The following is a 24,883-nucleotide window of genomic DNA, read 5'->3' on the forward strand; positions in this document are numbered from 1 at the left end:
TTCCTGTGTGACCCTGGACAACTCACTTAACCCCTACCGCCTAGCCTTTACCATTCTTCTGCCTTGGAACCAATATACAGTATTGGTTCTAAGATAGAAGGTAAGGGTTTTTAAAAATATATATATATACATATATATATATATTTGATGCAAATATTTTTCCTATTCAGTGGCTTCCCTTCTTGACCAAGATACATTGATTTTCTGCATGTAAAAACTTTAATTTTATGCAACTGGAATTATGCATTTTTTCTTTTATGGTCATTTTTAACTCTTATTTCATTAAGAAATTTCTCCTAGCCTTATCTCTGAAAATTACCTGAATTTGGTCTCATTCTCTTCTAATAGAAACAACCTTAAAAAATTAAAAAATTCTAATACCAAATCAAACAGCAAATTAGAAAAAAATAAAAAATACAGAGATATATTTAGATGTGGTATGAGGAATCATTATAATGACTTTAGTATGATTTTCATGAGCATTCCAGTAAGAAATATGATAAATAGTACCATCTATCTTCTCTACTTGGCAGAGAAATCAAATTTTTATTGTCTAAAGTAGTTTGCAGCCTCTTTGGTGTTTCATTGTTGTAGTCACTGATTTGCATTGGATAAACTTCCTTAGGAAATGTTGATAATTGGTGCCAATGTCTATTCTTTAATCCATTTCCCATTGTTCACCATTGACAGCTTAGTTAAATAGTTCAAGTTGAGCTTTTTCTTTACATGCCATGACTTCTCATTTTTATTTTTTCTTCTAATTTGGTATCCATTTTGCTCTTTGCTCTAATTAGTCAATAGCTAGCTGTTACTGAGGTGACTCTCATCATTTCTTCTCTGGGAAGAATCGACTCATTTCATATTCTGTATTGTTACTTAACCCATCTTTTTAACATCAGTGTTATTGTAGTAATGCTTTATAACTGAAATCTTAGAAAATCCACCATCTTCAAAGAATTAAAATTACAAGCTACCCCAATAAAAAGTAATGGAGAGATGTATAATGGGTGCAAGCAGGCCAAAGCAACAAAAAACTGAGAGGAAGTGGAAAAAAAGACAATATTAGAGAAATGTATGACTGAAGAATTGGGAGAGTTCATTATGAAGAGAGAATGAGGGATAACAAATGGACAGTTCATATGTGTATTGTTTTGGATCAGGGTATCAAATTTGTGAAGGATGATTAAAAAACTGGAGATCATCTAGCAGAAGGAACCAAGACAGTGAGGGTATTAGATACCATATCATATAAGAACCTGATTTTTAAAAAAGAGATATTGAGCCTAATGAAAGACTTAGAGTAAAGAGGACAAGAGGAGGTTGCAAATATTTAATGGGGGATTATATTTATTCTGCTTAGTGTCAGGGGACAGAATTAGGACTAATAAGCAGAAATTTCAGAGTGTGTTTGCTCTTCAGGCAGAGAAACAAACTTTGTAACAGTCAAAGCTACCAAAAAGCCTTTGGAAGATGGTGGAATTCCCTTCACTAGAGACCTGCAAGGGGACACTTGGATGAACAACTGTCAGAACATTGTAATAAGAATGCTGATTAAAATATAGATTTAATCATAGCTCAAGTTTCTATAGCATCTATTAAATGGTAGGCTATATGATCAAAGCTTTAAAAATATTATCGCATTTGTTCTTCACAACAACCCTGGGAAGGTGAAGACAGATCTCAAGGGTACAGTAAAATCCTAGGTTATAAGTTTCTAACTTTGTCCTACCCTCAAATGAGTAGAAATAGAAGCACCTTTTAATGTGGTTCTTCTCTCCATCCCCCAGATTCCCTATCCTTCCTTAGAAGAAAATGGCAGCAGAAAATCACTCAACAGCAACTGAGTTTATCCTTGCAGGATTAACAGATCTTCCAGAGGTCCAGCTCCCTCTTTTCTTTCTGTTCCTTGGGATCTACACAATCACTATGGTGGGAAACCTGGGCATGATCACACTCATTGGGCTGAATTCCAACCTTCACACCCCCATGTACTATTTCCTTAGTAATTTGTCCTTTGTTGATCTCTGTTACTCTTCTGTTATTACACCCAAGATGCTGGGAAATTTTGTATTGGAGAAAAACACCATCTCTTATCCAGGGTGTATGACTCAGCTCTACTTTTTCCTTGTATTTGTTATTGCCGAGTGTTACATGCTGACAGTGATGGCATATGACCGTTATGTTGCCATCTGTAATCCATTGCTCTATAATGTCATCATGTCCCATCAGGTCTGCTTCCTACTGGTGGCCATAGTGTATATAATGGGATTCATTGGTTCAACAATAGAGACAGTCCTTATGTCAAAATTGTCTTATTGTAAATTCCTTATCAGTCATTACTTCTGTGATATCTTACCCCTCATGAAACTTTCCTGCTCCAGCACCTATGATATTGAGATGCTCATTTTCTTTTTGGCTGGATTTAACATCATAGCAACCAGCTTAACAGTCCTTGTTTCTTATGCTTTCATCCTCTCCAGCATCCTCCGCATCCGCTCCACTGAAGGAAGGTCCAAAGCTTTCAGCACCTGCAGTTCCCACATTGCAGCTGTTGGTCTATTTTATGGGTCTACTGCATTCATGTATTTAAAACCTTCCACAGCCAGCTCCCTGGCCCAAGAGAATGTAGCTTCTATATTTTACACCACAGTGATCCCCATGCTAAACCCCCTGATCTATAGCCTGAGGAACAAAGAGGTAAAAGCTGCCTTGCAGAAAACCTTGAGGATAAATATGTCCTGATTCAATTATCATGATTATTCCCTCTTCTTCAGCCTACTGCTTAAATAGCATGTTGTTTTAAGAAAGCAAAGAAGCCCTTAGAAGATTTAAATTTTGGGATGAAGAGTAAGTAGTTCTCCCCATAGCCATTTTTCTTTTGTAACCTGTGACTCATGCAAGGGACTATAGGCACATCCCCTCTGTATCCCCTCAGGAGCATAGCAATAATCCTCAAGGACTCACCCTGACACTTCCATGCATGTCTCTCCCACAAGCACAGAAAAGCACTAAAATCAGTAACCACATGAGCTGACAGATGTGATTCTTCCTCAGATTTCTTCATAACTTGGAATTGCAGAGAGAATCTGAGATTTATAAAAGAGAATTTTTCCCCTCCAAATTCAGGGTGGGAATCCTGAAATTCCATAGGAGAGTAAATTTCCATGATTCATATTAGAACCCTATATGGAATAAGACCCTGAGCAGAGCCCAGAAAAAAAGAAAAGAAAAAACCTGATTGGGCAAATTGCAGGAGACAAATGGAAACAAATCCACCTGAATGATTGAACCTCTGTCATCTGTTCTTTCTATGAAGTCAAGATGATGAAAGAAAACCCATCATCATCCCAGTTGTTACCCACAGAGAATAGGCAGGTTGCAAAAAGATGGAGAACATCCAGAGCATGAAGGAAGTTTTATTTGAGTTAAGGTCAATCCATGTTTTCCTGTGTAGGTTTTGAAGTGAACCATCTTGAAAAATCACAAAAATGAAAATGAAATGAAAAAGAACAGTGAAAAATAAAAGGAAGAAAAATGGAAGAGTATATGGAGAAGAGAAAGGCTGTAGTTTAGTGAATAAAATTGGTGTGACTTTTGGTCATGAACTCTAAATATGAAAAATAGCATGTCAACCCAAAATAGCATACTGCCCAATTTTCCCTTTTTGGCTTCCAAGTCCTCAACAACATATTTTCCAGAGCTATTAAAGTGAAAACTCTACCACCACCACCCCTTCCACTCCCATTCCAACCCACATTTCGTTTGAAACAGGCTTGTGTACAATTTGTACAATTATTCCAATATTAGAAACATTTTGCACTATCCAGGGTCCTGTAATGAATGTATGTATATCAGTTGGATGTGACTGTAACAATTAAACAATAATAAGATTGTAAATGTAATGTTATGTGAATTAAAAATCTCTTAGAATTGGGCTTTTGAGAAAAAGTTCATTATTTTATCAGTTTCTAAAGACAAAAAACATCACATTGAGTTTTTTTTACACTGGCAGGCACACTAGGGAAGGTATACCCTAGAGAAGTATCACCCAGTCCTCCCCATTCAACAAACACCAATGACTCCCTATTGCCTCCAAGATAAAACATGAAATCCTCTGTTTAATTTTTAAAGCTCTTCATAACATGGCTCTTCTTACCTTTATGGTCTTTTTGCCCCTTAATCCCCCACAAACTCTACAATCCAATGATACTGGTCTCCTTGCTATTCATCAAGCAAGATGGTCCATCTCAATAACTCTGGGCATTTTCACTAGCTGTCGCCCATATCTGGAGCTCTCTCCCTCCTCCTGTCTGCCTTCTGGCTTCCCTGGTTTCTTTCAAATCTCAGCTTCTGCAGCAAGCTTTTCGTGGTCCTCCTTAATATTACTGCCTTTTCTTTCAAATTATCTCCAATTTATGACATTTATGAGAGCAATGACTGTTTGAGATTGAGATTTTTTTTCATTTGGAGTTTTTTTGGAGGGGGGCCTGTTACTTTGTATGCCCAGAACTTAGCCCAGTGCCTGACACATAGCAGTAATCAATAAATGTTTGACTTGGTATAACTGGGAAAAAATACACAATCATTCTTTTCTTACCTGTCTTTTCTCTCTAAATACACCCTTGTTTTTTCTTTCCTCATATTCACTAAAAATTTTCTATCTCCATACTTCCTTCAATTACATTCTTTCTAGGCTGGTAGTCCCTTTGCACTGTCATCTGCATCTGAGGATTAAACTATCTATGTTCACAGAAGCTCATCCAGATTGCTCATATGATGGTGAATCTTTTTAGCCATAATTACTCTCAAAGACTGTCTATTAAGTTGTGAGAATTTCAATCTATTGCAGCAAAAAACAAACAAACATAAATCTTTGAAATATTAAAGTAAGAAATGAAAGATACAACAGAAAAATCAAAGGAAGAAGGATAGTTATAATGGCACATGCAGAATGATTGGGTTATGGGAGGGAGCAAAAAGCCCAGAGCTTAAGTTATCTTAAAGATAAAGCAGGCTAGCTACATGGGATACCCAACTCTAGTGAGGCTTGAGGGTTCCATCTCCACCCTAAACCACAAAATGAGGGTGGTCAACACATTTAAGCAAACTCCATCCAAATTCCACACCAATTATATGGGGAATGGGCATTGGCCCTAAAGCTCAATACCCACAACTCCCCTTCCCATCCCCAACAGCCCTGCAGAAAATAACTCATTAATAAGAGGCCTGCATAAAGCCATGAGACCCCACCCAGGCCCAGGACAGCCACAGAGAGAAAAGACAGTTATTCTGTTCTAACACTCCATCATCAGAGGCACACCCAAGCCTCAAGTCTCCCTCTAATTAACTGGGTACTGATCAAGTTCCCTGGGTCCTGACCAGTTACTTACAGAACAGTCTCTTACTCATGGCACATTTCATCCCTGGGCTGCCGACTTGCTTAGCTCAGAGCCCAGTAGCCTGAAGCTGCTCTCTGTACCTTCTTCTTATACCTAGGTTTCCTTCCCACGTCTTTTCAGGCCCCCACATTCAAGAGCATCATGTCCCTGGCACACACTGCGGCAGAGTATATGCTCTCAGACGCCCTGCTGCCTGACCGAAGAGGCCCCCGGCTCAAGGGACTGCACTTAGAGCTGCCCATCGATCGTATCATCAAGTTTGTGACTGTAGGCTTCCCCCTGTTGCTGATGTCCTTAGCGTTTGCCCAGGAATTCTCTGCTGGTAAGTTGCTATCTCATTCCAAAGCTGCAGGAAGGTAGGAAATGTTGCATTCTCTCTTCCCGGGTCCCTTACTTCCCTTTCCCCTCCCCACCACCAATGCCATTTCCTTCCCCTACCTGGTCTGCTTGCTTTCCCCTATTAACAAAAAAACATCAAACAGCTAAGGCTTGGGATGTGTGGGTTCTCATCCTGACCATGACACCTTTTTGTAGCATAATACCTAGATTTTATTTAGTTCTTCAAGGTTTAAAAAAGTTCTTTGCTTATGTTATTTGTTCCTCCTCATAACAATCCTGTGAGGTATTATCCCCAATTTATACATGAAGAAACTGAGTCTGAAAGAAGTTGATTGGGTTACAAAGGTAGTAAGTTTCTGAGGGAGAATTTGAACTGAGGTCTTCCTAACTTCATCTAACATTCTACCATAACATAATAATAATGTGCCACTTTAGCTCTCTCTAGGGAATCTAAAAAAGGGTATCTAATGTTTGCTTTGCCTCAATTCCTCCATTTGCAAAACAGAAGCTGTTTTGTGTGTGTGTGTGTGTGTGTGTGTGTGTGTGTGTGTGTGTGTGTGTGTGTGTGTGCTGAAGGAGAATGATGGTAAAATACAAAATTGTGATTTTTTTTTTGCCAATATCACCTTGCCCCTCCAATTTGGAGTCAGGATTCTAGGCTTTTTATAGGGTGACAATTCCTTCTAGGAGGTACATTGTAGGTGCTTAATACATGTTTGATGATCATTATGACAACTTTGAAAGAATGAAGGATTCTGGTCAATGCAAAAACTAGCCATTATCTTTGAGGACTGATGATTGAAGCATGTTATCTATCTCCTAACAGAGTGGTACAGAACAAGACATATTTTTTTGATATGACCATTGCAGGAATTTGTTTTATTTGACTATGCATGCTTGTTACAAAGGTTTTCTTTTATTTTTTTAAGGTGATGGAAGAGGAGGTAACAATAGAAAATTTCAAAATTTTAAATAAAAAATGCTTATTGTACTAAATTGAAGGATATTAGGAAGGTAAAGCATAGGAGTATTAAGGAGGTTGAAAGGCAGTTCTCAGGGAACACTGATGCACAATTTTCTAGGTTTCTACTGTGTATTTTAATGCCACTTTAATGCTGTTTCTGTTCCAGGTTCTCGGATCAGTTGCTTTTCTCCCAGTAACTTCACCATCAGACAGGCTGGCTATGTGGACAGTTCCTGCTGGGACTCCCTGGTGCATCATGAATGGGATGCTGTTGGAAACTATAAGACAAAATCCCTCTGGGCCCACAAGGTACAGTGCATCCAGAATAATCATGGACTGGCCCAATTGTTGATGTGGGGGTAGAAAAGACTATGCTTAACATCCTATGTGTTTGAATTTATGAGGCCCCCCAAAATGCCATAGTACTGACATCCAAACAAAAAAAACCAAGGACTGTATTAAAAGAACCACATAGTGAGAACAAGAATTTGTGGGATTCTAATTAAGGATTTAAGTGAGGCTTAAATGAGATAATAGACATAAAGAACTGTGCACATCTTAAAGTAAAATATTAAAGTATTATTATAAATGTGTTATTATTATTATTATCCTACAGTCACTAGGCTTACAATCAGCCAATAACTTCATTCCCTGAGCTTGTTATTATACTCCTGCTCAGTTCAAGCAGTATTTATAAAGCAATACAATGATGTCCTGGTAAATGTTAAACAACCAGGCCCTCTAAGGGGGTAAAAAATTTTATCTACATATACTTTTAAACTTAATCTACATTATTGATGTCTTCTTAAGTCTAGATAACCAACAAAACAATAAGCCCTGATTTGTAGCAACTGACAATTTCTGAGATGTAAAGGATCAAACTGAAATTTTTATAATGGGTTTTAGCAAGTTAGAGAGAGCTCCAGTCCACCGCTTCTAAACTTCTCTCAACTCATGAAGCAGTATCACTGGAAAAATGTGTTCTTTTTTAAAAATAATAAAAAACAAAAAAATGTTCCCATTCATTTAAATGTTTCTTTTCTGTTTTTTTTTTCAAACTCTCCTCTTAGAGTTTGAGACCTAACCATTTCTCTCTAATAGTCAGAAGCTATGAGTTAACAATTCACGTTCAATGAATTATCTGCCAAGTGTCTACTATGTGCCCACCACTGATAAAGTACTATAAGGGTCACATGAACACTTACAATCTAGTTGGGAAAACAAGACTCACATACATGAAATACTCAGAGAATGATTAAAGCCATTATATTGTCACATGATACACATGGTGGACAAGAAGCAATATAGAAATACAAAAAATGGAGAGAACACTAGAGGTTGAAATAATCAGGAAAGATTTCATATAAAAGGAGATATCGTAGAAAGAATTTTTATTCTGGCAGAAGATTTCTAACTGGGTCCCTTTGAACAATGAGAGTTTGTGACCTTATGATTCTATAACAAATAGGACTTAAGTTGGGCTTTGAAAGATGAAGAGAATTTTAATGTTTCTTGATATGGAGAATTGGAGGAATTCAGAACAGAGAAGGGAGAAAAGGGAGATTAAGAATATTGACTCCTCTTTTTCCTACCTTTGTCCTACCAACTAAGCAGAACTCAGATATCTAGTTCTCTTCAGGGAACTTTCTTTTACCCTCTATTCCCCCGATGGTGGAATTGTCCATTCTTGAAAATTACCAGCAAAGCTGATGATCAAGGGATTCCTCTGATTCTCTTAAGAATCACTGATCTTAGCCACATTGGAGATAACATCAATCCTTAAGCCTAGCTTGGCTCACAGTTTATACTGCCAGTTCTACCCTTGATATAGGAAGAAAGGAGAAAAATCCATCCCTTCAGGACTCCCTTCTCTAAAGCCCCCTCCTCATAACACTCAGAACTTTTGCTTTTTCCCCCAATACTTAATGCAGTTTGCTACCACCCTGCAGGTTCTCCCCTATTCCCTTTTGGCTCTGGCTGTGATCATGTACCTTCCAACTCTGCTATGGAATTATGTGGCTGCTCCATCCCTGAGCTCTGACCTCCTGTTCATCATCAGTGAATTGGACAAGTCTTATAACCGTTCCATCCGGCTAGTACAACATATGCTGAAGATCCGCCAAAAGAGTGCTGACCCTGACATTTTCTGGGATGAGCTGGAGAAGTAAGTTAGTTGTTATTGTAACCTTGATTGTTCTTATCTGTTCTCTCCTAAAAAGTCTAAGTTCCAATAAGAGTGGGAGAAGGGGCCCAGAGATGTCTTGGCATCCATGTAATCAAATCATTCTCTACTGCATTTGCCTATCCAAGAATTCAAAATACTTACAAACTTATAGCATTAACACATCTAAAAGTAGAAAACAAAGATTGTATCCCCATTTTATAGATGAACATACTAGAAAGATTAATCTTTTTATAGCTCCCTAAGGCCTAAAGAACAAAATCCTAATCTATCAGAATATCTTCTGAGGTCAGCTATAATTTAGCACTCCCCTACCTTTCCATTCTCATTTCCCATTTTATTCTCCAACCTAAATTCTCTATTCCAAACAGAGGAATTGGGGTTTTTTTTCAGTTTCCTAGATGTGTGATGTTACTTTCCACTTCCAAAACGTTATGCTGCATTTCCTGCATAATGGCATGTGTCCACTCTACTATACCTACCCTACAAAGCCCAGTTTATACTCCATCTTCACCATGAGAATCACATCGTTTCCATCCCATCTTTCCCAGTTCACACTGAGCTCTTTTTTTTAACTTCCATTTATTATCTTTAATTATCTTTTTAGTACTAATTACATAGTCAAGTACTCTACAGACCTGTGATTGCATATAGATTCAATGATATAGATTGCAGATTATCCATGATTACCTGTCCTTTGCAATTATTGTCCATGTCCTCCATGAATTTGTGTCAGTTGGCCCATTCAACATGCTCATGATGGAGGCCTTCCTTTCTTTCTCCTGACATTGCTAAGACACAGGTAAAGCACTTTGTTTGCCTGTCATCCTTCATTGTGTACCTTGTTTTCCCAACTCAATTATCTCATTGAGGAAAATAACTATCACTTTCTCTTATAAACTGAGTTACCTAGCTGAATAGCAACACTTGGTAGATTAATGGGAAAATGGATTGAATATACTAATTTTTTTAAATTCACATTAAGTACATGGGACTAAAACCACATACTACTACTACTGACTTCAAGTCCAATGTTCATTCCAATAAACTTGCTACTGCCTAATGATCTTACTATTTTTTAGATATATTCTACCTTACCAAGAAGATCAGCCTCTCTACTAATATATAGGAAATTTACAGGAATGCACTAAGTGCCTGGGAACAAAGAAATGGGGGAAAAAAAACAGGTACACTCCACATTAGCATCACTGGAAACAGAAGATTGGAGTAATTGTGTTGTTTTTTTAAAACCCAGATTGTCTGTCTTAGAATCAATACTGGGTATTGGTTCCAAGACAGACAAGCAGTAAGGGTTAGGCAATGGGGATTAAGTGACTTGCCCAGGGTCACATAGCTAGATTTGAGGCTAGATGTGAACCCAGGACCTCCTACTTCTAGGCCTGGCTCTCAATCTGCCCCTGGTAGTTGTATTTTAACATTCTCCAAATGTTGATTTCCCAATAAAGTCCAAAGCACATGAGAAAAATACAGATTGTAGGGAATCGACAGTAGACCTTAGGTAAATCACATAATCTGAACCCAGTTTTCTAATCTATAAAATAAAGATGATAATATTTACATCATCTACCTTACAGGGTTGTCATGAGGAAAACAGTAATCTGTGATCAATCAACAAGGACTTACTAAGTGCCTACTATATGCAAGAACTGTGCTAGAAGCTGTGGGGTTCATATTCTATTGGGAAAAGACATTTATGTACGTACAAGTATATTCCAAACAGATAAAAAATAAGTAAAAGATAATTTGGGTGAGGGAAACACAAGAACCTGAGGGGATCAAGAAAAGCTTCATCAGAAGATGGTACTTGAGGTGAACTCTGAAGGAAATTAAGGATTGTAAAAGATGGCAGTGAGGGAATGCATTCTGGGCTAATCTGTGCAAAGGCAGAGAGACATGTGAGGATAATAGAAAGTTATTAAAATAGTCCAGTGAGAGCTGACAAGGGATTGAACTAGGATGGAGAGAATGGGATGGACGTAAGAGATGTCATAAAGGTAGAATCAACTGACAACTAATTGGATACACAAGGTTAGAAGTTATGAACTTGGGTGACAGTAAAATGATGATGCCCTTCATAAAAATAGAGAAGTTTGGAAAAGGGGTCAAAATAATAACTCCAGATCTAAGAACATATTACTGAGTGCAATGACCCTTTTCAAACTTCCAACTTATTTACTGCTCAGTTTGGCAGGGAGCTAAGAAGGTCTCCAAAATCAACCACTAAACATTCTTACTAACTCTGCATCTTTTCCTTTTTTTCTCTCTTCCCTCCAAGGGCTCGGAAAGAACGATATTTTGAGTTCCCCCTGCTAGAAAGGTACCTGGCCTGTAAGCAGCGTTCACATATCCTGGTGGCTACTTACCTCCTAAGGAATTCCCTCTTGCTCCTCTTCATCTCAGCCACCTGTCTATACCTTGGATATTTCCACCTGAATATCTTTTTCCAAGAAGAGTTTAGCTGCTCTATCAAAATGGGGCTGCTAAGAGAAGAAAACGATGTCCCAGATCTGATTACATGCAGACTGACCTCACTCTCCATCTTCCAGCTGATCAGCTTCTCCAGTGCAGCAGTGTACCTAATCCTAGTACCAGTGATAATGTACAACTTGACACGACTGTGTCAATGGGACAAGAGACTCCTATCTGTCTATGAGATGCTACCAGCTTTTGATCTACTCAGTAGAAAAATGCTGGGCTGCCCCATCAATGATCTCAATGTGATCTTACTTTTCCTTCATGCAAACATCTCTGAGCTCATCTCTTTTAGCTGGTTGAGTGTTTTGTGTATATTGAAAGACACAACCACTCAGAAGCATCATATTGACACAGTGGTAGATTTCATGACCTTGTTGGCGGGCTTAGAGCCCTCAAAACCTAAACATCTCACATCCAAGGCATATGATGATCACCCATAGCCACAGACATGCAGGGTAAAAATTCTGATGGAAAATTAGAACAATACCCCTTCCCTGATGTTATTGCTAATGAACAATCACAGAACCCCTGAACACATACAAATGCATATATTGCATGCCTTAGAATTGCCAAGGTAATATCATTGGAGATTACATCCTACACAAGCCAAAAGATTCAGTTCCCTGGATGAAACCATACCATTAGACATTAGAAAAGGTTGTACATTTAAATCTCATTGTGTTTGAATCCTAATAAGCAAGAAGCTAAGAACAAAGACCCAACTGATGTATTAGGAAAGAAAGATCATGAAATTATTTGTGACTATTTGTCCTGATCATTGATTTTGTTCCATGGGTTTTGCCCAAATGTAAGATCCTAATAGGACAGAGAATAAATAGACATTTAACCATAAACCAGACATTTAACTACTACAGTAGTGACTCAATGTCCTCAAAAATTCCTGGCATCATCAGAATTTGTCTATCATGTTTTGGAAAGTAGATGTTGGTAAAGGGAACACAGGTCAGAATCTGTCTCCAAAGCTGCCCTTGGTGGTTGAGGCAGGAAGAACCTGAACCAAAATGAACAATTTAGAAAAAGGCCAAATTCATATAGCAATTCTTTCATAGTCTTTGGATTTCAAAATACATTATCTCTTTCTTATCATCATCATCATCATCATCATCAATCATATTAACACATGCATAATGTTTTAAGGATTACAAAGGACTTCTAAGGATCTTGACTAGAGATTTACAAAAGCAAAGATCAGGACCATGAATTGGATTCCACATCCCTGCTGACCACAAAGTCAACATACATCATTACAAATAATTTTGTACATCTATACACTGAAAAGGCCTTAATGACAAAATGATTACTATTAATTATAATGAAACAACGACAATACTGAGTACCTTCTCAGAACTTTTCTTTTAGTGACTGAGTATCTCTATCTCATCTAGGCTAGCAGTACAGTAGCCTCTCAATGCTCAATCCTACTTCTGATTGGTATAGAAACTTTAACCTGTTCCATAGGCTGATCTGCTCCTTCTTAGGCAACCCAATGGCCCTCTACTCCCAGAGGATCTCCAGAGGTACCTAGTCAGTGTTATCCCAAAGCAACTCAGAATTCTTACCTCAAGGGATTCACCTGGCTCAGCATCCTTCAGTAAAAGGGATTACAGGTGGCCTCCACTAAATCTTCCTTATTGTTTTCTGATATTAGATTTAACCTAAACTCTTTTTTTTTTTACTGCGGTTGAGGAAGCAGAGGAGGTGGCAGGAAATCAAGTGACCTTCCTATTGCTAATTCCTCTTTATAGAACACTTTTTTCTGCAGAAAACTGTTGTATGTGTAGTCCAAATCAGCCATAAAGCTTCTGGAATTCAAAGAGAGTATGTTCAATTCCTAAAACTTTACCTAAAATTCATTAAATTGGATTTCTTTCCCACCCAAGGGTCCCAGGATCCTTCAAACACTACCTCAGGAGGAAGAATCAAACCCATATTCTAAACTTTCCTAAAAGGAGACTACTGAGATCCATTAGCTCAAAGCAACCTGACTGCTTGGTCAAAAGAAGATATTTTTCCTGCCCTTTATGCAAAGATGCAAGAAGAAGCCATGCAAACAAGCTTAGAGTCTACTATCCTAAGGACCAGAAAGAAGCTTTGCTAGGCCTAAAATAAATCAGGGAGCTGACAAAATTTTAAACAAAAATTGAAAACTTTTTACCACTATTCACAGGTACTGATTCTACATCTCTATATCATCAAATACATAATTTCTGGAGGTAATATGGGAAGGGTTATTAAGTGTTGGGGGGGTTTTAGTTTATTATTTTTATTTTTCCAAAATACAAGCAATTTTAAAATTCATCTATCCCTCACTTCCTCTACTCATGAGCAAGTTTAAAAAAACAAACAAACCTGAATACATAAGTTTCAAAGTTGAACTAAACAAATCCCCACAATAACCAAGTCTAAATTAGGTCTCTTTCAGGAGAAAGTCTTATTTGATCTTCATTCTTTTGGACTCCTGATTTATCATTAAGTTAATCAGAGTCCTAAAGACCTTCAAAGTTGTTTTTCTCTATACTGTTTTGCTCAATCTCTCTGGAGAAGTTCATATATAGGTCTTCCCCCTGTTCTCTGAAGCTGTTTGTTTTTTTTGTTTTTTGTTTTTCCAAAGCTGGTATTAATACCTACAGACAGGAAGATTTCAAACACTTAGCTAGAAAGTTAGGCTCATAAAACCGTGGTGGAGCTAATTTCATTTTGTCCAGGTCAGGCCACCATTCCCAGACCTCAGTTTTCTCATCTCAAGATGGTTTCCAGCTCTGTTCATTCTATTTTTGTATCATACAATCCCTAAACCAGCTAGATTTAGTGAGCTGCGTATACCTTCAGTGGGTTGTTCTAGCTCTGCAACCACTGCCACCTTGCTTTTGTGTTTAAGTTCTAGAGCTAACATCAGGTTCATATTAGCTGCTTTTTCTCATTAGTCATGGGGACACTGGAGTGCTTTGTGGCTGTGTCGTATTATTTTGACAGATGAAAACCGAGTCCAGCACTTTTCCTAGGCTTTTGTTCAAATCTGAACACTAAATTTTAGCAGCCAAACTGCGCTAAGATTGTAAGGGCCAGCCATACGTAATGAAAGATGAGAGACTAACCATGGATCCACGATATTTGACACTAAAGGGGAGTGGGGGGGAAGGGGAGGGAAGAGTAGAGGCTGTCATGCGTCAAAGGCCCGGTGGCTTGACACAAAGCACAGGGTAGATAGAAGATAAAGGTCTAGACAGGAACCTGCGGGGCAGTGGGGCAGGGTGGGCGAAGAAAAGGTTGTCCCTCCCCGATCCCGGAAGATCTGCAAACCCATCCTGAGGTCTGGGTCTTCCCCACTCAAAGCATCAGCGTGTCTGGTACTCCCATTAAAAGCAGATCAGTGTACATCCCCGTCTGCGCAGCTGCAGACCAGACATGGCCTCCGAGACCGCCTCGCAGACCTCAGTCGCCAGGGTGCGCAAGCAATCCGAGTCGAAAACGTCATTTCCTCTAAACCCTTCTCTCTTCCGGTAACTGACGGGACCCGGAAGCGCAGTGCCGTACCTGGATAGTGGGCCTAGGCCGCCCGGGCCTTCTCGGCCTCTCCTGACTTGGAATCGGCGAGCAGTTCTCTTCACTTCCCTGAAGCGGGAGCAGGAGCCAATGCTGCGAGCCCGGACGGGGTCTCCGGAACGCACTCCCCGGAGCCCCAGCGACTGGGCCGGGTCATGAGCCTCTTGGGCAGCCTCGCCTCCTCTCCTCTTTCCCCACTGCAAGCGAGCAAGCCCAGAATGAAAAAGCCCCCAAAGAAAAGTCAGAACGAGAAGTACCGGCTGAAGTACCTCCGGCTGCGTAAGGCAGCCAAGGCCACGGTGTTTGTAAGTCCTGTCCACAGCTTCCAGTCCTTGCCAGGCCCAAGCCTCTTCCCCGCACTCTGAATAAAGGTCCTTGTCCCAAATATACACACTAATTAAATTTTCTCTCAGGAACCTGTTTTCCAGGCAAAAAAAGTCTCAACCCTTGGCAGCCGGCAAGTCTAGGTATTTTACTTATAAGTTTATCGTGTGGCCTCAGAGGGGAGTAAAAATTTAATGGCTTCCTACCCGTGAAATTGTGTATACAAAAACACGGAAGCTTCCAAAACTTATTTCTTACAAATATGAAAAAGATGTGGAAATGGATTTAAACGTGTTGTTTTATTCTTTCTTCGAGTATTCTTTCTAAGGCATGGAGGCAGCTGGATTTCCCTTAAGCATCTAGGTTCATATAATGCTTTGAGTTATCTGAAGCAGTCTTCTACACTCCAAAAAGTCACTGCACCTGGAGGAATATAGGAGATGACAGATCCTCATAAAATAGACCTAAACTTTAGTTATATTATGCCTGCATTCATTTAAAGGTTTGGACAGATACTCTGCTGTGGTTACCATCCAAGAATCCCCTTGTAGAGCTCTTCTCTGTTACCTAAAAGGGTCCTTTGTTCCTTAAGCTTCAGTAGATGCCCCTGCCCTCCCCAGCCATGAAAAGTAAATATCCCGTACCTTTAACTAGAGATTTCTGAACTTCTTAGCCTATACCATTTATTCCTGAAACTGTTTAAGTGATGAGACTTTTCAAAATTTTTCCTAAAGGAAAATGCAGCTATTTGTGATGAAATTGCCCGCCTTGAGGAGAAGTTTATCAAAGCAAAAGAAGAAAGAAGGTGAGTCAGCTTCTTGTCATAGTTGCAAAACACATTTTTAGTGAATTAGTGAACAGAATGATGAAGAGATCCCCACCTCTTGGGACTTCAGAACATAGTGAAGATTCTGAGCATATAAGCCTGCTTTCTTGGACAGTGAATCAGTTTTCAGCAAGTATTTATTAAATTGTATGTGCCAGACACTATTAAACCAGGGATACAAATAATATAAGATCTGCCCTCAAAAATGTCATATTCTAATAGTGGTGACATGTAATCTCAGAAAGAAGGGGAGAGGGGTTGAGGGGAGATTAGAGGGAGGAGCAGTATAGGAAAGGCCTCCTGCAAAAGATGAGGTTTGAATTGTTTTGAACAAACCAAGAGGCAGAGAGGAATTCCATATATTGGGCATAGCCAGTGAAAAGGCACAGAATCAGTTGATGGGTGAGGAACATAAGGAAGTCATTGTAGATCATAGAGTAGAAGAGGGAAAAGCATAAAAAGACTAAAATTAGAAAGGGGCCAAATCGTGAAGAACTTTAAAAGCCAACAGGATTTTATATTTAATCCTGGAGATAATCAGGAACCACTGGAGTTTATTGAGTAGGGAAATGTGAAACTCAAGCATAAAGAGATGATGCATTCATTTAACAAATATTTATTGAATATCTGTTGTTAGTCTGTCATCTGACTTTGTGACTCCATTTGAGGTATTCTTGTTAAAAATATTAGAGTGATTTGTCCTTCTCCAGCTCACTTTGCAGACGAGAAAACTGAGGCAGAGTGTCTTGCCTAGGGCCACACAGATAGTGTTTTTTTTTTTATGCCGATAAAGAGCAGTGTATGCCCTCTGTTTATTTAAGAGCTCTTTAAAAGACAAAGGCCATTTAAAAAGTTCACAGCAGTATCGACATAATATATTTACAACTTCCTAGAGATTTCTGGGTAAATGGCGACAAGAGTCCAAGACTTAGTGGAGATCCTGAGGCACGATGGGAAGGAATCCTTGCTAGCTAGATGAAAAGTTTCATGTCCCCAAGATACAGGAGAGGCCAGTGACAAGACAGGCACCAGGAAAGCATTCAGGGCCAGGGCTGATGCTCCTCGATCCTGATGGCCACTTGCCCCCTTACTATGCCCAATGTCTTGCTGAGTTCCTGAGGTAGATGGAGCAGCAGGTAGAACAGAGGCATACATTCCAACTATCCCAATTAAAGGGGGAGGAAAATTATCCAAACTAGGACGATGTACGACTGATCAAATGTACAAATCTGAGCCCAGATTTGAAGTCAAGTTTTCCTGATTCTAGGCCCAGCACTTTAACTGCTATGCCCCCTAGCATCTTCACTGGGTGCCTACTACATATAAATCTGTGCATTGTGGGCATTACAAAGATATGGTCTCTGCTCCTCTAGAGTTGGCACATTTAAAGAAATCCTAGGGGCAAACGAGAGAAGGCCTGATCATTTAATGACTTGTTTCAATCCCTTAGTTCTTCATTGGGGCTGTACCCTATCACTGATATCAGTCATTCCCTTCCCCCACCACCTACCTGGTTTAATTCTAATAGCTTATAGAATGCCTTCCCCCACAACTCTTTAAGGTAGATAATTTGAATACTATTACTCTTTTATCACAGATGAAGAAACTGTTTAGAGAGGTGATGTCTTATCTAGGTCCCACAGTTAATTAAAAACAGCTGGGATTTAAATATAGGTTTTCTGATTGCAAATCCAGTGCTCTTTCTACTATATAGTGTCAATATTGTTGTATACAATTCTAGTATTCTCCAATGTCTAAAGTTCAGATGTGATATTTGACAAAGCATATACTCTATCCCTTTGGCTTTTTCTCCCCCTTCACCATATAGGTACCTCCTGAAAAAGCTACTCCAGCTGCAAACTCTGACTGAAGGAGAGACCCAGACAGTAGCCACCACCCACAGTTCTAACCTGCCTTTGAGTTATGGTGTGGCTACCTCTATGGGTCCTATTCAAGGAACCGGATCTATTCCTGTGTCCAGCTCTGTGGTTGAAGAGCAATTTGGGAAGAAACCCAAGAAGGAAAAAAAAGAAAAAGGAAAAGAAAACAACAAAGTCGAAGGTATTTTGCTTAAGGATGTCTGTCTATCATTTTTCTCATACATTTATAGCAGATACCTGGCACTGTAACTAGTGTCTAAATATTGCCATCAAAACACCTTAGAACTAGTGGGAAGAAAATTAGATTAGCTATAAAGAGAAAAAAAAAAGCTGGGCTTCCATCTCTTTTGGATAGGAAGGTACAATGCTTAGAGAATAGGTCACTTTTAGGAAAGCTTTCCCAGCTTTGAGAATTTTAGATAATGAAATTGAAGCTCTCAGAAGGGGAAGATATTTGGGTACCAAGAGCTATTTGGTTACTATAAGATGGACAAGTTAGTAAGAACATTAAGAGCCTGAGGAGAAAAGTGTTATGTAGAGCCAGAATGCTTATCTGTAGCTTCCACATGTAAATTCTGCCCCTTTCCTCAGTACAATGAAGGGTCTAAAGTGGGTGACCCCAGGTTTGCGTTTCAGTTCTGAAGAAAGCATCCAAGAAAAAGAAAATGGAGGGAGGTGCTCGCAAGCTGGTTCAGCCCATTGCCCTGGATCCCTCAGGACGGCCTGTGTTTCCCATCGGACTAGGGGGTCTAACAGTTTATAGCCTAGGGGAGGTGAGTGAGACCAGTGGTGGGTAGAGAGGGTGATCAGCTAAATTTGGGAATGGGAATAAATTTCAGTGAGACATTTCTGTTCCCATTAGCAAGTAACCCCTTGGCAGTCCATACTATTCCTAGAAAACTAGTCCCTAGGATACCAGGTCAGTTTTCTGCTATACACATACTCCAGGGGTATGAGTCACTATTTGTCAGCTCCAAATGGCCCTGAATTGTGACCAAAAACCTTGTTGGGGGTGGGGGGGACCCTTTCTCACTGTAGATCATCACTGATCGGCCTGGCTTCCATGATGAGGGTGCTATCTACCCTGTGGGATTCTGCAGTACCAGAGTGTATGCCAGCATGAAGTGCCCGGACCAGAAGTGTCTGTACACCTGTCAAATCAAGGATGGTGGTATGCAGCCGCAGGTATAGCTCTTCTAGGAATATATATGTAGCTACAAGTGAGTGAGTGAGTTATGAACTACCAATTTAAGAAGCTCAGGGCCACAAAGGGTCAGGAATAATTTGACTCACTTGGACTTCATGGTGGACTTAAGTATGGAAAAAAGCTAAACCAAGATACAAAATTCCTAACCTGCTTTTCTATATTTTACTTCTTAAAGCACAGATATGATATTGTCCAGTTTCCCAATCACTACTTCCTGTCCCAAGGTTTTAAACGTTTAAAGCTTTGTTGGCCAGTTTTTACTTAGGTTACAGTTTTGAGATTGAGTGACAGTGGAGGGTCAAGAGTTTCTGAATTTTATTGGGAGTATTGATGACTATATTAGCCTTTAAAATAATGTCCTAAACACCAGCCAAGCCTTTCTAGGCATCTCTGGGTTCTCATCTTGTCTGGGGCTTTTCTCTGAGAGAAGCATTCTTACAATGTCCATTATGTGGGAGAGTAGCTCCATATTCCACAGTGTGGTAATTATAGTTATAAGAGTAGCATGATATGTACTCTTACCTCCCTTTGGAGGATCTTCCTGAACTACTTTATCATCTTTCCCAGTTTGAGATTGTGCCCGAGGATGACCCTGAGAATGCCATTGTGGGCTCTTCTGCAAATGCCTGTCATGCTGAGCTACTCAAGACCATCAGTGCAGCTCGGTGGGTTAGCCCATTAGTGGGCAAGCATAAGAACATGTATTAGTATGATGAGACATTTTTCTTTGCTCTAAGCTTTGGACTGAGGTCTTATTTCCTGGAGAAGCTTGCTTTCTCTTGGATCCTCCTCTTGAATAGTTTATTCTTAATTTTCCCCCCTGCTTTTTAGGGGGAAGCTACTTCCCAATGTGCTTCCATCTGGGGCTGATTTCTTTGGGTTTTCTCATCCAACCATTCACAACCTGATCCAGAGTTGTCCAGGAGCTCGGAAATGTATCAAGTGAGTGTGGCCACATCTGCTTTCCCAAAAGAGGAAGAACCATAGCAATCATTTAACCAGGGGATCTAAATCTAAACTATGGCTCTCTAAATATGCCAGCCTTTTTCTTTTATCTGTAGTAACTAATGTAGAGGGGCAGGGGGAATTTAGTGTATTGATGGGATAAAGATCTGGCTGCTGAAGGATGTTCTTAAAAAACAGTACCCAGATATATACTAAGATGGTTAAAGGAACAGAGATTGTATTAGGAAAGGCAGATTGCTCACATGAATACTCCCTCTGATCCTACAGTTACCAGTGGGTGAAGTTTGATGTGTGTAAACCTGGCGATGGTCAGGTCCCCCAGGGGCTACCAGAGAATGATGCCACTATGAGCTTTGAGGCCTTTCAGAGACAGACCTTTAAAGAAGATCAGAATGATCCCATTCTGCCAGGTAACTTTCCTCACTTTTTTCTTAATGAAACTATCAGCCTTTTAGCTAACCTATCCCTCTTCCCATAGTTTGGCATAAGCCAAGGCTTTGTATGGTACAATCTGGAAATAGTCTCGTCAGGCTACAGCATTTATTGTTTTGAGTGGCTTAGTATAGTTGCTTAGAATTAGCATCTCAGTCTTAAAATCTAAGGAAACCTATTCCCTGGCAATTTTGTTCCTGATATCCTACCAAGGAGGGGCATTCAAAACCCTTAGTGTCTGTAACAAGTGAAAGATATTTAGGAATTGGTTCTGCTTCTTTGGATTGTCTCTCTACAAGTAGAGGGCATCATATTCCAGACATAATTGAGCATGGTCAAACAGCACAGTCAACTTTAGAACCCTTATCTAAGAAGCTAGAGGACTAAATTTGAATTATACTGCTATCTCTAACTCACTGTGAGCTTAAGCATCCCTTTGTGCCTCAGACCCTCAGCTCCTTCCTATGTAAAAATGGCCCTCCATATTGGGCCTTATTGGGAATACAATTCCAACAAAATTAAGTAAAGAATATAAGAGAAATAATTGCAAAGGCCTATTTTTCCTTGATTATCAGGATTGTGACCTGGCACTTTCAGGCAGCAGTAGAATTTACATTGTTTTTCTAGGATCTCTGGATCTCCCCGGGCTTCAGCCTGCATCATTTGTGTCATCCTATCAACCTATGTTCCTGACACATGAGCCCCTGCCAGCCACTCACCTGCAGCACATTAATTCTCCGTCCCAATGCAGCCCAGCCCAGTCCTCAGACTGAACAAGGCAGCCAAGACTACACCAGGTTTTTCATGGTGAAATTTTAAACTTAAAACTTAGAACATATGAAAGAAGCAAGACCCAGCCACAGTGACAGAAGCATTAACATTTACCATTGTATGATAGAAGATCTCTTGGCAGTTATTTCCCCTGGTGAAGATTTGGCTGTTTTTATCTTTTGTAATAAACTTTTCTTGTCAATTCTACTTTGTTTTTAGAATATTGTAATCTGGTCCTCACTTTCCTGCTGTTGCTATTTTTATTCAAGGCTGAAGTGAATTATTCTCTTGTGTAATTTGTTTTTGCTAATACTAACATACAATAATGGTTCTGATTTACTAAGCTAACCACTTATCTAGTTCTACATAGTAGTCTGAATCCTTTTAAGCACAAATTGTTACTTTACTTTTATTGTAAGATTTCAATGAAAGCAAGAGCCTTGTACACATAGACACTAGGGAAGTCTGTCCCATATATTCAGTTACCATTTTTCATAGAGATGATCCTAAAGTCGAGGCTTGGATCACTCCATCCTAGCTCTAGCTTCTTTGTTTCTAGACCACCACTTGGTTTTTAGACGTTACTGAGTACTGACAAGAATACTTTCCTTGGTTTTGATGCATGAATCTCAACTGCCTACTCTAGACTTATTATAGCAGTCTTAACATATTTACCCTCTTAATCCTGATGGCCAACAACCATTGGTCCCTACAGATTGCACCCACCCTGTTTATTCTGAACATAACTAGAGGTTGTGAATAAGTATGGTATTGTCACTAATTAAACTGCTTTAAATAGTATTTGATAAGACTTAATAGGTTTTAAGTTAACTGGTAATATAAAAAGTATCTAGACTTTTGAACACAGTGGTAGAAAGAGCACTGTATTGGGAATTAGAACCTGTATTTAGGCCCTATCTGACTTGCTATTTATGTTACCATGGGCAGCCTCACAAATTCATCTATAAAAACAGGTGATACTGGGTTGTGAGGAAAAGTATTTTGTAAATCTTAGAAGTACCACATAAATTGATCTTAATGCATAATAATATCCTAATGAGGTTGCAAAAGGAAAGATGGAATTTTGCAAGAAGAGTTGAGTGACAGCAAAGATGGTTGGAAGCAGAGGATGCTGGGAAAGGAGAGGGTAGCTGTAATCCACTGTTGTAGTCACACTGGAATCATAGAGCTGATGTCACAGCAAGATATGCTGCAAAGTTATTTCCATCTTTCCTTTTACAACCTTTCCTTACAGTAAGCAGTTATGAGAGAGAAAAAAACACCTTAGAATAACCAAAGTAATTTTATTTTTATATTAAAGATTTGCCTTTAGAAATATATAAAACCGAAAAATTTAGAGACACAAATTGGGCATTAATTTTACTTTAAATCTTTTCTTTAAAGCAAACCAACTTTCCCTCAGCATTTGAATTTTAAATTCCGAATAGTACCTCCCAAACTGTTCCTCACTTATGAGAATGTGAAGAACCTCCATGAGAAAGTAACAATGCTAGTGATCCTTTTCTATCTAAAATACCAAATCCACAGGATCTGTCTGGCTCCTTAAAGGGTCACCCATGATTGTTTGTAAAAAAAAAAAAAACACAGGAATTTCAAATCAGCATTTCAGCCTAATTCCACTTTTTTTTTTCATTTCTCCCCAAATTTAGCCCAACCAGGAGTCTTAACTTGGAATGAATGTGATGAATGGTGGGGCCGGCAAGGTACTGCTAGGATTGTAAATGGGACACTGTTTATATTCACATGGCCATGTAGTCCAGGCATAGTGGAGAGCAGTCACAGTGCCATGACAGGAATCAACTTTAAGAGCTAGAGTTTGGGAGGAGGAATTGCCCATGGGAGCTGGAATCCACTTACACTGATGACCACTGCAGCATAAGATCTGAAACAAAAAACAGTCAGCTAATTAGATTTGGTCAGGTCAAACAAGTTTCAGGAAATTCTAAAAAACTAGGCCTTGTTTGTCCACCCAGTGATAACAGAAAAGAGAAAGTCACTCCTCTCAAGAATGCATTTTCTATAATAACTAGAAATAGGAACAAGAAGAGAAACAAGTCTTTAAAGTTAAAACAGCCAGAATAAAACAACTAACTAGTACATAGAACAGTGCTTGGCATGTGGTAAGTACTTTTCATTCATCCAAAAATAAAGGTCAGGATCAGAGGCCACCACTACTAGCTAGCCTCAGTGTATAATTTCTAGCAAAGCTTTCACATACAAGACCTTAGGAGACTCAGGCAGGTACTAAGAATGTAATTTTGGAAATTATCCTGCTGTATAAATCAACCAAAAGGGGAACAAAGAAGTACATGTATCAGAAGAAAATTAAGGACAGCTTCTTATGACAGCTAATAATTACAAAAGTCTCTGGTTGCTTCTTAAAGAACTTAAAAAAGGAGCCAAAGGTAAGGAAGTTAGAACTGGAGAACAAGGAACCTTTTTGGGGTAGTCAGATGCACTCCCAAATAAGGAGACTAATAGTATGTTGCATTTTGAAAGAGGGCCTGGTTAATACAAAATCATTGCTAATGAAATTTTGAACATTAAAGAGTCGGTCAAAGCCCAAGGTTAATATTCCAAAGTTAACCAGGATTGCCTTGAAGTATGTGACCTATAGGTTACCAAACCCCATTACAATATCCCAGAGAAAGTGTTATTGCAGTTTAAATATGGCCCCATTTTCTCCTGAATTTCCCTTCTATTGCCCAAATTACTTTCTCAACTTGCTAATATTTGTTATATATGTTGCCCATTTCATTCTTTATAATAGTACTTTGTAACAGATCCTCAGAAATGTTACAGTTAAATACAGGACTCCAAGCATAGGTGAGTTTGCCAGATATCCATTTGTTTTGCTGTGCCTTACCTCATAGATCTTGTCATCTAACTTCTGCACCTGGATTTTCTGTTCATAATAAAGTTTGAGAAACTTCTCATCAGCCAAAAGTTCTATTTTTTCAGGGAGTGGACCCTGATATGGAAGCATCTTTTCTCCATAGGCTATAGCACGTGCCCCCAAATGCAACCTATAGGCCACAGTCTGTTTATCTCTAGGGTGAATGCTATAAGAAAGAAAACATGGAAAGGAATATGACCTTAATAGCTCACTCAGGTTAAAATAAATGTCCACTGTATTTTCCAAACAAGACATAGTTGATTGTATCTGTTGGGCAGTCATCTATAATAGCTGGTAAAACAGTTATGGTGAGTGGTGTCCAAAAGGTATGGATTGGTGTCACTTCTCTTTAAACAGAACTGGAGAAATGATAGGTCTTCTAATAAACCTAGGAGAGACATCAAGATTCCTTTCACCAAGAAATATGACTGCTCCTTGGAGAGTTGCATTTCAGATAAGGTACTAAAGTAACTAGAGTCCTAGATTTAGCAAATTCATCTAAGTCAACTGCTCCCCATCCCTGACCTAAAGCCATCTGGTTTCTGACTCATAATACATTTTAGTTTTCCATTGTTCCCACAACATATTCTTTTCCAAACCATACTAGACTCTCCTC

General features: G+C 39.2%; 4 protein-coding genes across 12 annotated transcripts in view; 3 read left to right on the forward strand and 1 right to left on the reverse strand.

Annotated features, from left to right (window-relative positions):
* The first annotated feature begins 1,803 nt into the window (after positions 1-1,803).
* Positions 1,804-2,742, forward strand: LOC100617634 (olfactory receptor 151). Its single transcript, XM_016433939.2, has one exon. It carries the CDS (start codon positions 1,813-1,815, stop codon positions 2,740-2,742), a length of 930 nt encoding a protein of 309 aa, XP_016289425.1. The 5' UTR covers positions 1,804-1,812.
* Positions 2,743-5,406: 2,664 nt separating this feature from the next.
* PANX3 (pannexin 3) lies at positions 5,407-12,730 on the forward strand. Its single transcript, XM_001364401.4, has 4 exons — positions 5,407-5,721; positions 6,869-7,011; positions 8,652-8,866; positions 11,181-12,730. Exons 1-4 carry the CDS (start codon positions 5,541-5,543, stop codon positions 11,818-11,820), a joined length of 1,179 nt encoding a protein of 392 aa, XP_001364438.1. The 5' UTR covers positions 5,407-5,540; the 3' UTR covers positions 11,821-12,730.
* Positions 12,731-14,865: 2,135 nt separating this feature from the next.
* Positions 14,866-24,310, forward strand: TBRG1 (transforming growth factor beta regulator 1). Its single transcript, XM_001364476.5, has 9 exons — positions 14,866-15,249; positions 16,003-16,073; positions 17,923-18,155; positions 18,611-18,747; positions 19,013-19,159; positions 19,749-19,846; positions 20,013-20,123; positions 20,415-20,557; positions 21,207-24,310. The coding sequence occupies exons 1-9, from the start codon at positions 15,100-15,102 to the stop codon at positions 21,350-21,352; spliced, it is 1,236 nt and encodes a 411-aa protein (XP_001364513.1). The 5' UTR covers positions 14,866-15,099; the 3' UTR covers positions 21,353-24,310.
* The window catches only part of SIAE (sialic acid acetylesterase), a 58,984-nt gene continuing 56,735 nt past the window's right edge, over positions 22,635-24,883 (reverse strand). For all 9 annotated transcript variants that reach the window (XM_056794548.1, XM_056794546.1, XM_016433940.2 and 6 more), the window contains 2 exons: positions 24,238-24,433; positions 22,635-23,253 (listed from right to left, as the gene is read on the reverse strand). In XM_056794548.1, the coding sequence (XP_056650526.1) occupies positions 23,035-23,253; positions 24,238-24,433 (415 nt within the window). In that variant the 3' untranslated portion in view covers positions 22,635-23,034. The remainder of the gene's footprint in view (positions 23,254-24,237; positions 24,434-24,883) is intronic.

Source organism: Monodelphis domestica, chromosome 4 (genome assembly GCF_027887165.1).
Source record: "Monodelphis domestica isolate mMonDom1 chromosome 4, mMonDom1.pri, whole genome shotgun sequence".
NCBI classification, from domain to species: Eukaryota; Metazoa; Chordata; class Mammalia; order Didelphimorphia; family Didelphidae; genus Monodelphis; species Monodelphis domestica.